Genomic DNA, 14,098 nt, shown 5'->3' on the forward strand with positions numbered 1-14,098 from the left:
AGCAAGTACAGCTCGTTTACATCTCGTTGAACCTTCATGACTTATATATGCCTATAGCGAAATTCAAACGGAAAATTCAAAATTGAATAAAAATTATCAGGACATGAAAATACGGGTCCAATTGGGCATTTTCCGTTCAATACGGTACGTCTGGTCAGCCTAACTCTAACACTTCAGCCTTCTCCCTGTTACATGCATGCTCCCGACGTTGCTACTTCCTTCGTTAATGCAAGTATTTGTTGTGTAAAAATCAATAACATGAAAATGAACAGTTTAACGCAATAAATGATTAACATTTTCACATTGAACTTTCTTTTAGGACGATGTTTCTCTTTTAGTGGTGGAACGAAAACAATTAAAATTATGTTCCCAGTAGCAGTATATTCTATATTGTCTTACTTCTATCTCTTACAGCGAGTGTACATTTTTCGGAGGTCAATCCACCGATATGACCGTATGAGTTTTTGCCTTTTTGGACGCATCATACGCTGTGGTGCTCGTATCATCACCGCTATCCGGTTCTGCCGTATCAGCCGCAACGGAAATCATATCCAGTGCACCCTGAACGTTTAAAAACTCCTGCACCAGCTTTTCCTCCGTCTGTAGCTTTTCCGCAAGCGTTACGAACGCTTTGCCCACAACCGTTCCTGCAAACTTTTCGAACGAATCCTCGTAAACGTCGAGCAGAATGTTGCTCGCATCGACCAACGTCGGTGTAAATCGATAGTCGCCGATATGGCGCGTGAGAAAGTTTACGAACGTTACCAAAAAGTCCGGCGTTCGATCATCGAGCGCTCGATGTAAACCTCTCCGCCGTATAAGTTCCTTTATAAGGGCTACTGTTTTCTCGGGCCATTTGCCACGTACCTTGACCAGCATGACCGCATCGAGCGCTTTCTTGTACTCGTACTTGCGCAACATCCGATCGTGACCTTCGATGCGTTCGTATTGCAATTCTTCCACCTGTTGGTCAACTGATTCAAAAATATGCTGATACCGGCTCTTGCGTATAGTCCGTTGGTTTGATTGCTCATCGCGCGGATCACTTTCGCGCCGATAGATAGCGATCAATCCATCTACCATGCCCGTTACAAGTGTTTCATCGTTCTTAGAAATACCAAGGCTCAGAATCGCGTTCGAACTGTCGATTGTGTGAACCACCTGATACGTAGCGATATCGTACACCTTCACGTGACGGTCTAAACTTCCCGAAAATAGGCGCTTGCCATCGCTGGCCAACTGCAGACAAGTGACGGTTTTGTGGTGCTGGGAAAGCTGTGCCAGCTGTCGTCCTCCAGCAAGGGCATCGTACACGTTAACGGAGGTACCTCCGGCGCTGATGAAGATTCCACCACTCGGTAGAAACACTAACGATTCCACTGGCTGCCCGTGATCGACAGTCATCACACAGTCTTTTGCCCGTGTGTCGTACATGCGTATTTTACGATCGTATCCACCGGAAAGGATTATGTTAGGACTGATGGGACTCGTGCTACCGGCCCTTATGTAATCTTCGTGCCCGGTGAATGAGTGTAAATGGTTTTCCGTTGCAATATCCCAGTACCCTACGGTACGATCGTCCGAAAAGCTCGCCACATGATGCCCATCCGCAGTAAAGAACGTACGGTGAACTGGCGCTTTATGCCCTTCGAAGAAACGAAGAATCGTGCGAGTGGTAACGTCAAACAATCGCACCTTACCCAACTCGTCACCCGCCACCAACAGATTGCCATCTTTACGAAACGATCCACCGTGGGCAGCCTCCTGGAACTTGGTGATGTTTTTCACCACAAGCTTCGTAATGGGATTGTAGATCTGTACACGTACCGAGGCAGTTACGGCAAAAAGGTAAGGTTCCACTGGGCTGAAATCGATGTAATCTATCGCGCCGAATTCTTTCACCAATGTGGGAACCTGGGAATGATTAAGCGATCAGCTTAGCGCACTGCAATTTGCGGGGGTCTCCAATTTCTACTTACTCCCAGCTTTTTCCAATAAATTGAGTCCGCCGACAGCACGGTCGCGGTTTTAGAGTATATTTTACTATCGGTTTTCTTAAACTGAGCCATTTTAGCTATACATTTACTGAAGTGCTTTGGCGATCCTTTCAGCACGTATCCTATCGTTTCAGCACGGCACGTGTAGCGTAGCTGGTTGACATTTGTTTGTTTATTTGGATTGATTCAAATTGGCGCTTCATCCAACACAAAAAAGGAATTTTTGTTTTGAAATTCAATAGAACAGTATCCTTGGTTTAAAAATAAGCATCCGCGATCATCATTTTTTTATTTTTGAAAAAAGGAATTTATAGCGATTTGGATTATGTTAAATCGTGTTTAAAATTGTTTTTAAAAAACTCAACAAAAAAATTGAAGATCACGATTTTTGGTCAATAACCACTATTCATCCGTCAGCTGCTCGTATTACGTTTTTCGAGCAGTGTTATCTTGACTGCTGTCGACAGCTGTCAGACTATGTTGTGCAAAAACGTAAACAAAAACTACGTCATATGCAGCAGCTCAAAACTAATTGGAGGTATATTTTAGCGGACGTTCTGTTGTATCAAAATGGTAAGTTTTATTTCCTGCAAACCCGTCAAAAGCTAACAGAACGCTGTTGTGTTGTTCCTACCAAAGAGTGCGTTGTTCAACTTTCAAAGTCTGCTCTCGGTTCTCCTGCTGCTGATTTGCACCTGCACGTATCTGCATTCGCTCTTTCCCAGTATTATAGACCGGAATAAAAAAGGGTAAGTAGTGTTCGATACATTCAGTTAAAATGTGTGCAAAATTAATATCCATTTATTAACGCAATTTTTAAACATTCGTCTATTTTATTCTTTTTTAGTATGTTCGGTCTGTTCTGGAAGTTTGCACGGGTTGGCGAAAGGAAATCCCCGTACGTTTCATTTGCCTGCCTTGTGATGGCTGCTTCTATATTATTCTGGACATAATGTGTGAATACTGTGGCTATAAGTGTACTCCTAATGGGAAACAAATTATGCATTTTAATGAATAAAAGATGTTTACAACTGTACAGTGAAGTTTACATGGGCGGTATTTTCTTGCACTGTATCTTCCGAAATTAGCATCCTTAGTGTTCAATACAATTTGCCACTACACTGTGATCACACAACAAAGTTTCTCTTTTAAAATAAACAATAAATTGTGCATTAGTTTTGCACTATATACACGCACATACATAATTTCGCGCAGCATCGACCATTTGGGAACTCGAGTCGTGGCAGTGCTCAATCGAGCAATCTGCTATACTGTCATTCTGCGTTTCTGGAAAAACATCAAAGTAAACCCATTTCTTTCACTCGCGCTGCGTTCGCTGCTCCCCAGCTGCTAAACAATAATATTGTGTGCCTCTATTGCTTATTTATTGAGTGGCAGTGCTTTTCCCACAAATTTCCAAAGTTGTACTAACCATTGGTCGTGCTAAAAGTGAAATATTCATTACCTGGCACTGGTTCGTCCGTATGTTGTAGCGTTGTTTTGTGAGCAATAGGCAACAAGCAGCAGATTTTCGTGTCGTAGTCGTTGTCGTGGTCGTCGCCGTCGTCGTTGTCGTCGTCGTACCACAATATCTGTGCGAGGTTGGTGTGTGCAGGAAGTTCGTGTTCGGGAAAGAACTTGCTCGGTGCTAGAAAAGTGTGTTTTTTTCTTTGTGTGAAGCTGTGCCTACGTTTGTGATTGCAGCCATTGAAGAGAAGGTCGTTCGTAGCTGTACGCAAAGGTAACCCCCGTGGCGCTGTGCATGGTGGTGTGAAAAACGGAAATACGCGATGACTATCAAACCCGTGGTCAATCAAAAAAGTGCTAAAGAGGAAACGCAGGAGGGCACGCCTCAGAATGTCCATGGTGTTGGCAGTGCGGGCGTTCGAACGTCGCACCGTAATGTGGTGCTTAATCAGCTGTCGTCATCGGAATCACAAGTAAATATTGGTTCATGCAAGCCTCGGTATTTGCTGCCCCGAGGGGTTAAAAGTTTCCCTTCCCTTGTTGTGCCACCCACACTCTCTAATGTGTTGCAGCATAGGTTGGGGGAATACATCAATTGTGAATATGTGTGTCACGCGTTTTTCCCTTTCTTCCCAATTCTGTTTTCTCCACAGGCACTGCCAAGGGAAAAACGGGTGCTAACACCTCATAGCTTCGAAAACGACAGCGTAGTACGTCATCGTAGAAGCCCACACAAAAAGTAAGAAAGAAATTCACCTCACACCTTGCAACAATGCTTCAAATTATGTTGATCGCAACAACAAAAACAACAACACAACCAGAAGTAGCGGCAGCAGTTAATGTTTATTGGAAATCTCCCACTCTTGCTGGAAATGCAGTAGAAGGGAAAACAACGCAGTATCGATTTCCGATTCCGCCTGCTCGCAAATGGCGTCGTCGGGTGGTTGGAGGAGAACGATGGGTGTTTAGTGCCCTACGAAAAGTCTCATTTGGCAATACAGGAGTACGTTGAAATTGTATTTTGTCCCCCCCCCCCCCCCCCCCCGTTTTCCAAACTGCGTATGGCCGTGGTGCTTATGCGCTCTATCGGCCATCTTTGTGACGTTCCTTTTGCGAATTGCAATGGATCCATCCATACCCCATCCCACAAATCTTGGCGCACAGACGGGAAGGGCGATTCCAAAAAGACGTGTCGTCGGGATGAGGTTCCGGTGCATGCAAAGGGATGTAGCTTTTCACATTCTAAGTGAAAAAAACAACAACAAAAATTAGTCAAAATTGCATCTTCCTGTTCTCAATTCCGACACCAGTACGGCACAGTGTATGCGACACTTCTGCACTGGGCCGTGAGTTTTAGAGATGGGCAAGTTTTCTTTTTTCCTTCCTGCACATTCTGTCGCTTTATTTGGACTGCCATCATACAAACAGACTGATCTGGCTTTTCGTTTACCCGTGTGTAGTATGCATTGTCTTGTGCTGCGGATCAAGGGGAGGATACTATTTTTAGTGTTGACCTCCCATGTTTCGCTTTTCCTAACTCTGCAATGTGTCGCTACGGTGTTTAAGATCGTGTGCAAGTTTTTATGACTGATGTTGATTTGTTTATTTACCTGTTCTGTCCTAAACTATTGTTTGTTTAGAAGTTTTTTTAGTTAAAATCAGAATTATTATTTTCTACTGTCAAACACGGAGATAATTAATTTAACTTAAAACGGGTCTTGGTAAATAGATATCTGTTTAGATTAAAATCTTCGAATATAATGTAATGTATTAAAACTTTTATGGCGGTTCCGGTTGTCGAGACGGTAATTCCAGATCGAATCCCTATAGACTATATAGCTAAGTAGAGCAATAAGCACAGTCAGTCTTTATATGGCCGACATTTAAGCAAGAAATAAAAAAATATTAAAACTTTTTCACGGAATGGCGAAAGCCTCATTTCAACACAAGAAGCATAATAATAATAGTAATAATACAAGCATAATCGAATTAGGAAAACTAGGGGCAGCTCTGTGGTGAGATGGCAACGGTGCCATCAGGAACCGGTGCCATCAGGAGACCGTTCCCAATAGTGAGGACTGACCGTCCAACAACTACGTGGTATCAGCAAGTCTAGTAAGTCATTGGATGGCATGTTAAAGTTTAGATGAATTTGAAAAACATCTTGATTTCGACCTGCCATACCAGGACCATGAACAATATGACCCAAGTTGCCAGTCGGTCTTCTACACCGACTTGATAAAGTTTTTTGGAGCACTTGTGGAAGGCCATATGTCAGGAAGTTGGTCCTTACTTCTGTGAATTCGTGATTTGAATAATTTTGGATACAACATTTTAAAAAAACAATGGACTTTTTTTACAATTTCAGTCTTGGGCGCCTAAAACGTGATCATTACCACAAGCGAGAAAGCCGTGAACGTGATAAAACCGCCGGTTCTCCAAGCTACCACCATCATGTCGTGCTGCAACCGTCAGCCAGTGGCAAAAAACAGACCTCAACCTGCTCGAGCGCACTGGCTAGCACGGCTGGCGGGGGCCGATCGCCAAAAAGCACCCATCAGTCGTCCGGATCGAGTGGAGCGTTGCTCAGCGGCCACCAGGGCGTCGTCGTGAGCAAACCAGGTGTTTCGGGAGTTGATCTCAATGCCGTGCTGGAGGATGTACGTTCGGGCTACAACAGTGGTGATGAGTACTTCGAGCAGAAGGACGCACAGCTGACGGCAGATGAATGGAAGAAGCGCGATGAAGCGTTCGCGAAGGTACTGTCCGAGCGTGGCTTTATCCTGCACGAGATGGAGGAGGATGGTGCGTGTCTGTTTCGTGCCATATCGCTGCAGATATACGGTGATCAAGATATGCACGAAGTTATCCGACAGCATACGATGGATTACATTGTAAGTCTGGTGAAAGATGGGGTTGGTGGAGTGTGCAAAAACGATCACGAGCATTTATATTGTTGCAGTACAAAAATCGCGAGTATTTTGCACAGTTCGTTACCGAGGACATCACCGATTACGTCGAACGGAAGCGCGCTAACCATGTGCATGGCAATCATATAGAAATTCAAGCAATGTCTGAGATGTACAATCGTTCCGTGGAGCTATATTGCTATCAAACTAGTAAGAAGACATGCTGCTAAAACTTGTTTATTTGCTAGTCGTAGTAGTAGTACGCGACTGACTATCGGTACATTTGTTTTACAGAACCGACCAATATATTCAACTCGGATCAACTCAACAACGGTAACGAACCATTTCGGCTGTCCTATCAGCGCAGCTCGCACTACAACGCCATTGTTAACCCGTACAAAGCATCCGTCGGTGTCGGACTAGGATTAGCCGGTTACCGACCGGACGAGCTCGACATCAAGGATGTGGCTGACGCGGTGCGCATGAGCGAGGAGCTGGAGATAGAAAAAACGATGCTGGAAGACAAGCTCAAAACGACTGACTGGGAGGCAACGAACGACGAGATCGCGGAACAGATCGCCCGCGAATCTTACGCACAGTACTGTCGCGAAAGTCGGCTCGGTGCCGGTGGTGGATCGAGCCAAAACAAAAGCACCAGCAGTACGATCACCTCCAAAGAGATGATGGCGGCCTGTGCAAGTGGATCGCAAGCGGCTTCCTCGTTTCTGATGGAGCTACGTAAGTCACCCTCCGCAGCCCATCAGTCCGTATCGGGACATGCGAGTGATCGGGGCGCTTGTTCGTCCAGCTCGAAAAATAGTTCGTTCGAGCTGGAATGTTGTTCTTCGCCATCGTCCTCACAGCAGCAATACTATTACGGGTCGAGCACGAATTCGAGTAGCACCACCAGCAACAGCACAACCTGCACCGGTGAATGCAACCGTAGGAAAAAGCGCAATCTGAACTCACCGTAAGTAGCCCAACTTTCAACCATGATGTCTATTTTAACCGTTGATTCGGTAGAAGACTCGAGAAGGCCCCCCAGGTAATAATAGTTTATTACTATGCGAAAAACGCCTAAAAGTACGCAAAGCGCATATCGCCAAGGTTGCGTAGTGTGCTTTAATTAATTAGTGGAAAATTGAGATATAATTTCAATTTAGATCCCTTCTTTCACCGTCACGAATTATAGTTTCCTCGAGTCTTTTACCGGATGATCCTTCCCATCTATCAGTTATCCCTTTACATATCCCATTCCATTATACACGTTACGATTCTAACGAACCTTATATTAGAACGCTCTCGGACATCAACAGCTGTTCGACTACAATGTCCCTGTGTCCGGCTTTCGGTCTCGTCTACGCGAGTCCTCGTCCATTCATCCTCTTTAGCGATCCATGTGCTTTATTAACTTCCTACTTTGTTGTTGTTGTCCTCACAAAATAATTTGAATAAATACATATTTTGTAACAATACGGCACTGGACCGTCATAATTAATTATAAATAATACATATTCTGATGCATTTCGTTAAACACAGGATCGAAAAACCGAATGCCGCAGAAACAAAGAAGTGCAAAGCAAACAGCAATCGTTCATCCAGCAGCTCGAACAGTCCCCGTCGATCCGAAAGTCCCGTTCAAGGTATGATTGTCTAATTCTGATTTCAGTGACCCGTCTACCCGCGTATGTTTTGCGTTTTTATTTTTCTACAAAATTTAGTATAATTGAGCTTTAAGATTTAAACTTTTATGAAAACAGATTTTTGTAATCTTACGAAAAAAACATTTAATTTGATTTTCCATTTATACCCCTACTTTCTATAACCACACCTACCAGTGTAGGTAATATATTTTGTATGGATATTTGTACTTTGTCGTATTAATAAGCATGTATCTTTTGATCTACTCGTCGTGTTTGTATGCAATTTTCAAGAAAGAGGTGACTGTTTGCTGTCGATCTAATAACATTTAGTTCAGTGTTTTGAAAATTCTCCTTCTTTTTATTTTTTATTTCCGAAGCTGTAATCTCCTCGTATCTACGATAAGCGATGGTTCGCTGATCAGAGTTTTAATATAGAAATCGGTAATCTGTGTGCGGTAAAACTTATTTGTTTTGTATGAATCAGCCGTAAATAAATAAATAAGCAGCTGTACAAATTTCTTGTGTAATATAGTAGAATTATTTTTCATACAAATAGTATGTTAGGCGCTTGATAAATATAGATGTTACAAGCAATGAAAAGAAAAAATAAACAGAAGAAGATTTTTTGAAATTCACAACTAACTTTTATTAACCAGAAAAAATTGCCTCATCTCTCTAGAAATTATCACACAAATATGATGAGTAGATCAAAAGTTGTTAGCTTTTTTATCCGGGAAAATGCGAACACTCCGTCAAGTTATTCGGGTGTAAGGGTGTATTTGAGACAAAGGTTAAGCGAATGACAGTTTGCTCCTTTTCTTTACCAGATAAATTAAGTGCTCCCTCGCCGCCAAGCACATCGAGCACATCACCTCCAGCCAGGGTAGATAGTGGGGAGGAGGAAAGTAGTGGCAGCGGTGGCACAAGTGGTATGTTTATGGCTTTGCAACCGCAGCTACCCTTGCGCGACGAAACACCAATGTCTGAGTTTTATCAATCGTTGCTCGAATCTTCCTACACGGACGATGGTAGTGAGTATATATTTCATCGTATAACTCAAACAGATTTACTGTAGATTGGTTTTACTTTTTCCATGTTTCATTCCTTTTCCAGGCTTCGGGCAGTTGTCCGAGCGGGAGATGATACAGAAAGCGCTAGAGGAATCGGCGATGGATTTCGTAAAACGCTGCGACGGTTCCAAAGCGTTCCACGAAGACAAATACGGCACAACGGATGAGGAGTATGATTCCCCGTCGCCGTGAAGCGCTTTTGTCTAAATTTAACTGCGACAATTTTCCTCAGGTTGGGTAGACCTACCGGTTATCTCACCTGAACGAGGGAAAATGGATGACTTAGCGCCTAAATTTATGCCCACACTACACACTTACAGCAGGGATAAAACATACACACACACATGCAAACGCGCGCGATCGCACACATACATATAGCTTACAATCGTTCAAAAAATCACACCGATAATGGTTTAATACATTTAGCTATTAGCTTTTATCTGATATTTCCAAAGCAGAGATATACAAATAATTCTACTATGGTTGTCCCACTCCGTCGTTTCTAGTTTGCACATTTGCACGACGCAGAGCAGCATGATTTTGCCCATCTTTCTTTGTTCGTTTTATTAGTTGTACTTTCGGTGTTTTACTTTTTCCGTCTTCGTTTTAATGTAAGCCTAAAAACAAATATTACTAACATGCTATCACACACGTGTTTCGTACCGGGGACGGACCATCGTGTAGTGTAAAAAGCAGGTACTCTGGCACGCGCCCGCCGCAGACAGCATAGGAGAGAGCGTAGAGAGCCACAAAATCGGTGTGTGTATGTGTATTGTGAAGGTATCATCAAGGCGCTAATGAGGAAGGTGCACAAGGTATGCAGTTTAGTGCGTAATTTATATGTACGTAAGATAAGTGGTAGCATGTATTAATTTTCCGCAGCAGAGAGAAGAAGAAGGAACGCATTTTATGCGATTGCAACAATTGGCATCGTTACAACATTGTACAAAGTAGAGGTATTGCGACTGAGCAGGATGTTCCCTTTTGGGGGGACCCGTCTATCTGGTAGATTCCACTTCCATTTCGAGAGGCGAAAGGATAATTTTTAATTTTGCTTCTTCTGGAAAGATATTATACAACAATGGATATGTGAAGATTGGATATTTTTGGGTTTTTTATTGCATCTTAGAATTGAAACCGTTTCGGCGCTTTGCATTCGTACTGCGCTACTTACCCTACACAAACAAAACACTCACCTGTGTTGGCGCGTGGCAAGAGTACCTATAAGAATAATAAAATTTTTCAACCTTTCTCTTAAGTACTAAGCCGAAAAGTTGGGAAGAACAAATAAAAGTATCATAACTAATGCAAAGTGTGGCGGTGATGAACGTAATTGAGAAACGGGAAAACAAATCGTTACAGGGTTTATCAGGCCAGCTCAACAGCGTCAGAAGGCACTGGTCGGTCGTACGATTAATTAAAATTATTTATGCGACTTCACGGATGATTGCACGACCAAAATTTGGAAGCCACGGTACACGAAGCGTCAACTCCAAAAATTGACCAAAAAAATCTGTCAAAAAGCTTACGCTTCGTGTTCCGGAGGTTTGTAAATCGCGAATTCAAATACCAATTTTATTTTATTTTTTTAAGTATGACAAGGCTTGTGCCATATTGTAAAATACCAACTTTAGCTTATTTAGTTTTTCAAACGGGCCTCATATTTTCAATTGAATAGTGGAAATTTTCTTCGTTTCTCAATACTATTGCTTGATTTTTTTTTAAATCAATCCGTCAAAAAACTCTCAGTGCTACAAACTGTTTGACGTAAAGTTTGAGCCTTCCTCTCAAATTAAGCGTAAGTTTCTTTAGTTTGTGCATGGTATTCCCATGTTGAAGAGGGTTACCGGTAGTGATGGAAAGTTCCATTTTTTTCGGCGTCACAATTTCTGGCTAGGCAGGAGTTGTCCGTCTAGTCCTCTCGACTACCTAAAAGCCACAATACACAGTTCGAGGTCTCCAAACGAAAACTACAAAATCTGAAAACTTTACATCAAAAAGATTTTGAAGCATATCATGTTATCTCACTCTTCAATGGAGCGGAACGAAACTAACAGGATTCCCACCACTGGTTACCGGTTTCTTCGATTTCGGAAAATCATTTACAGATCTGTCCAAAGCCTCTTTAAAACTTCCAACAACAACAACATTTACAGATCTGTTGCCAGATAGTGTTACGCTATGGAGCTGGCCTGAGAAACCCTGTTAGTATAATGTCACCAGCTAATTATAGACACTCTCACCCATTTGAATCTATCTTGTGTTTAATTACAACTTGTTTTAAATTGATATATTCACGCTGTGTCATAACTTAAACTTACTGACTCGCGAGACGGAACGGCAATGTGAGAGACTGCTAAGGGAAGGAGGGAAACTCCGGGACGAAAATGCATGAAATTATACACGAACAAAAATGCATCGGATAAAAAGCATTGCTGTCGGGGAAGGATAGTTTACGAACAAGAATTTCGTGTAACAAAAAGCCTCAGAACAGACGGTTCAGACGATTAAACGAAATCGAAAAATGGACCCTTTTTAGACGAATTCGTAACCGATGCCGAACTGGAACCCTTTCACCACTCGATCGCCCGCTTCATACGAAAGCGGTTGGCAGTAGTTGAACTCGATACGCGCTTTCTGGCCCATACGGAAAGCAATCCCGATGCCTGCCGTGCTGCGTAGTTTATCTGCAAAAAAGGAGTCGAGAAGTTAGTCTAGAAGTGTCTCTGAATCGATTGACCTTCCCCAAAACGCACCTGTCGTGTAAGTATCGCACGTGCCAATATTATAGAACGCATGAGTGCGGAACAGATTGCCAAACCCGCCAAAGTACTGATTAAAAGGTAGCGGGCTCCACAGATGCAACCCGGTACCCCAGTACGATTGGCAGCCGGCCGCAATACCGTCGCGCCGTGGACAGGCACCGGCCAGCTCGAAACCACGCAACGTCTGCGGTCCACCGGGGAAAAATAGCTGATGGATCGGTAACGATTCCTTACGCTTGTCCTGCAATATTGCACCGATCCGACCGCACAGTTGCAACGATGCACCGAGAAACAGTGGTACGTTCAATTCCGCATGCATCTCCTGCCGGACGATACCGAGCTGGGAAAGCTGACTACCGATCAGTTCAGTCGTACCCTTCACGTACACACCGTTCGAGGGAAAAACACTATCGTCCCGCCCATCGTACTGACCGATGTACCGGAAAGTAGACACAAGCCGCGGACCGCAGTGTTCACGCACGAAGAATGGTGTCTGCTTGTCCAACGCGAACAGTTCCTTCATGCCCAGCTCGTACTGGAGACTGTTGCTGAAGCCGAGTGACGGTATGGCGAAGGAAAAGTCAAACAGCATCCCATTATCCTCGAGCCGATACTTGGACCAGGGATGAGGGGACGCATTGCGGAACAGGGTAACTGAGGTCCTGAAGAAGAATAAATGATAAATTGAGGGATACGGGGATACTGCAGGAGATTGTGACTTACTCCGGTTCATAATCGCCGACAGCCGTATGCAGGAAGGGTTTGGTGAACTTCATGTTCAGTACACTGTTGCGGACGTAGCTGCGGCTTAGATTGATGCTTAGCCGTTCCCCGCGTCCAAACAAATTAGGTGTGACCAGTTCTGCCAATGCAGGAGGGGGTTAGAGACGCGTCAATTAATCGCACCTGACCATAACCATCATCCTTCTCAACCCCTTTTTTACCTGTGGTAGCCGCTCCATCGTTTTGGCCAACTTCTACCCCAACGTTTCCAGTAATCCGGGAAAGTTCCTCGCCCGTGAACGTGACCGTGTAACCGTTTTTGGTCGCATCCTCACTTTTACTAGTATCGATCGCGATGCGTAAGTTCTTGAAGATGCCTAATCGCAACAGCTCATCTTTGACGCTAAAAATGCGGATAAATACGAACACTATCAATGTAAACCATTTGTAATATTAATGGAGCAATCCTATGAGTGTGTCTTTACTTTGCCGTTTCTACGATAACGTCCTGAAAGTTCTGAACCTTAAACAGGTGGCGTGCCGCACGCTGCACGTAGTCGTCGTACGTTCGGCTGAGGCCTGCTATATACACCCGATCAACCCGTGCCTTGAACTGAGTAAAATCCGGATCCCTTCGGTTTCCCGGTGTAGGTTCGGCCTGTCGAGATACAAACGAGACATATTACATTTTTCACACCGAACGTGTTTTGTAATCGTGTGGAACAGAAACAGCCGGTTCCCGGGTTCGGCACGGCGGTACATTACTTACCTTGGATGTTCTTCCTCCCATGTTATGTAATGTGTCCGGTGTACTGGTCGGCCAGAAGTTGCCACACTGGAGTGTTCGCTACGCTTGGCACTTTCTTAGCAACCGAAACTTTCGATAATATTTTTGATATAAATCAGCTAAAAACGAATCATACTGATATATTTAGTCTGCTAACAACAAACAACGAATGGGACGCACCACACAGCACTGTCCGATTGCAAAAATGCGATTGTCAGGAAGGTGGATTATAAAAAGAACACGTCTGCTGTGTAAACTGCAACCATTTAAATTATTTTATTACTAGCAACCAACATACATCGTAATTATTTATTGTTTCAGATGTTTTCTATTTCAAATAACGAAATAAAAATCTTATGCCCAATGCTTGTTGAAAGTGTGCATACGCCCTGTAACAGCTGTCAAATAATATTCAGTTTGACAATAGGACAAAGGGTTTTTTGTTAAAAAAGTACACTATAAGTAACATTTCATGAGACACTTTTTGCAGAAATTATAGTTTATGAAAAAAAGTAAAACACTCCACACATATCATAATATTTTATATTAATTAATGGTCGTAATAAAGGCAACACGTGTTTGTCTTCGCAAAGTTGTAGCATGCAAGGGTGTGCTTTCAAATAGTAACGAATATCTACAATGCGCTTAAAAGGACAAAGGATGTATTCGAACTTATTTTACACGACTCAAACAGACTACGAAGATTGTGAACGAACATCGAAGAAGCACCAAACAAG

General features: G+C 43.3%; 4 protein-coding genes across 4 annotated transcripts in view; 2 read left to right on the forward strand and 2 right to left on the reverse strand.

Moving 5' to 3' along the window:
- The window catches only part of LOC126559566 (protein kish), a 416,586-nt gene that overhangs the window by 391,596 nt on the left and 10,892 nt on the right, over window positions 1-14,098 (forward strand). The window contains exons 2-3 of the mRNA XM_050215737.1: window positions 2,639-2,746; window positions 2,845-2,986. Coding sequence (XP_050071694.1) covers window positions 2,639-2,746; window positions 2,845-2,950 — 214 coding nt within the window. The 3' untranslated portion in view covers window positions 2,951-2,986. The remainder of the gene's footprint in view (window positions 1-2,638; window positions 2,747-2,844; window positions 2,987-14,098) is intronic.
- On the reverse strand, window positions 396-2,101 carry LOC126557731 (U3 small nucleolar RNA-associated protein 15 homolog). The gene is made up of 2 exons (XM_050213608.1): window positions 1,980-2,101; window positions 396-1,914 (listed from the first exon to the last, which is right to left on the reverse strand). The coding sequence occupies exons 1-2, from the start codon at window positions 2,067-2,069 to the stop codon at window positions 436-438; spliced, it is 1,569 nt and encodes a 522-aa protein (XP_050069565.1). The 5' UTR covers window positions 2,070-2,101; the 3' UTR covers window positions 396-435.
- Window positions 3,548-9,278, forward strand: LOC126557305 (OTU domain-containing protein 5-B). Its single transcript, XM_050213025.1, has 8 exons — window positions 3,548-3,937; window positions 4,118-4,203; window positions 5,833-6,358; window positions 6,427-6,583; window positions 6,668-7,343; window positions 7,913-8,016; window positions 8,844-9,047; window positions 9,130-9,278. Exons 1-8 carry the CDS (start codon window positions 3,788-3,790, stop codon window positions 9,276-9,278), a joined length of 2,052 nt encoding a protein of 683 aa, XP_050068982.1. The 5' UTR covers window positions 3,548-3,787.
- On the reverse strand, window positions 11,622-13,364 carry LOC126567116 (SAM50-like protein CG7639). The gene is made up of 6 exons (XM_050223348.1): window positions 13,344-13,364; window positions 13,060-13,232; window positions 12,796-12,977; window positions 12,575-12,713; window positions 11,843-12,513; window positions 11,622-11,773 (listed from the first exon to the last, which is right to left on the reverse strand). Exons 1-6 carry the CDS (start codon window positions 13,362-13,364, stop codon window positions 11,622-11,624), a joined length of 1,338 nt encoding a protein of 445 aa, XP_050079305.1.

This window comes from Anopheles maculipalpis, chromosome 2RL (assembly GCF_943734695.1).
Source record: "Anopheles maculipalpis chromosome 2RL, idAnoMacuDA_375_x, whole genome shotgun sequence".
In the NCBI taxonomy this organism is placed as follows: domain Eukaryota; kingdom Metazoa; phylum Arthropoda; class Insecta; order Diptera; family Culicidae; genus Anopheles; species Anopheles maculipalpis.

Coding starts and splice junctions, on each gene's coding strand:
- LOC126567116 (XM_050223348.1), bottom strand. CDS start 13,364: ATGGGAGGAAGAACATCCAAG. Junction 12,978..13,059: donor GTTATCGTAGAAACGGCAAA/GTAAAGACACAC, acceptor CCGCATTTTTAG/CGTCAAAGATGAGCTGTTGC. Junction 12,714..12,795: donor CGATGGAGCGGCTACCACAG/GTAAAAAAGGGG, acceptor CTGCATTGGCAG/AACTGGTCACACCTAATTTG.
- LOC126557305 (XM_050213025.1), top strand. CDS start 3,788: ATGACTATCAAACCCGTGGTCAATCAAAAAAGTGCTAAAGAGGAAACG. Junction 6,359..6,426: donor AGCATACGATGGATTACATT/GTAAGTCTGGTG, acceptor ATATTGTTGCAG/TACAAAAATCGCGAGTATTT. Junction 7,344..7,912: donor AAGCGCAATCTGAACTCACC/GTAAGTAGCCCA, acceptor CGTTAAACACAG/GATCGAAAAACCGAATGCCG.
- LOC126557731 (XM_050213608.1), bottom strand. CDS start 2,069: ATGGCTCAGTTTAAGAAAACCGATAGTAAAATATACTCTAAAACCGCG. Junction 1,915..1,979: donor TTTATTGGAAAAAGCTGGGA/GTAAGTAGAAAT, acceptor AATCATTCCCAG/GTTCCCACATTGGTGAAAGA.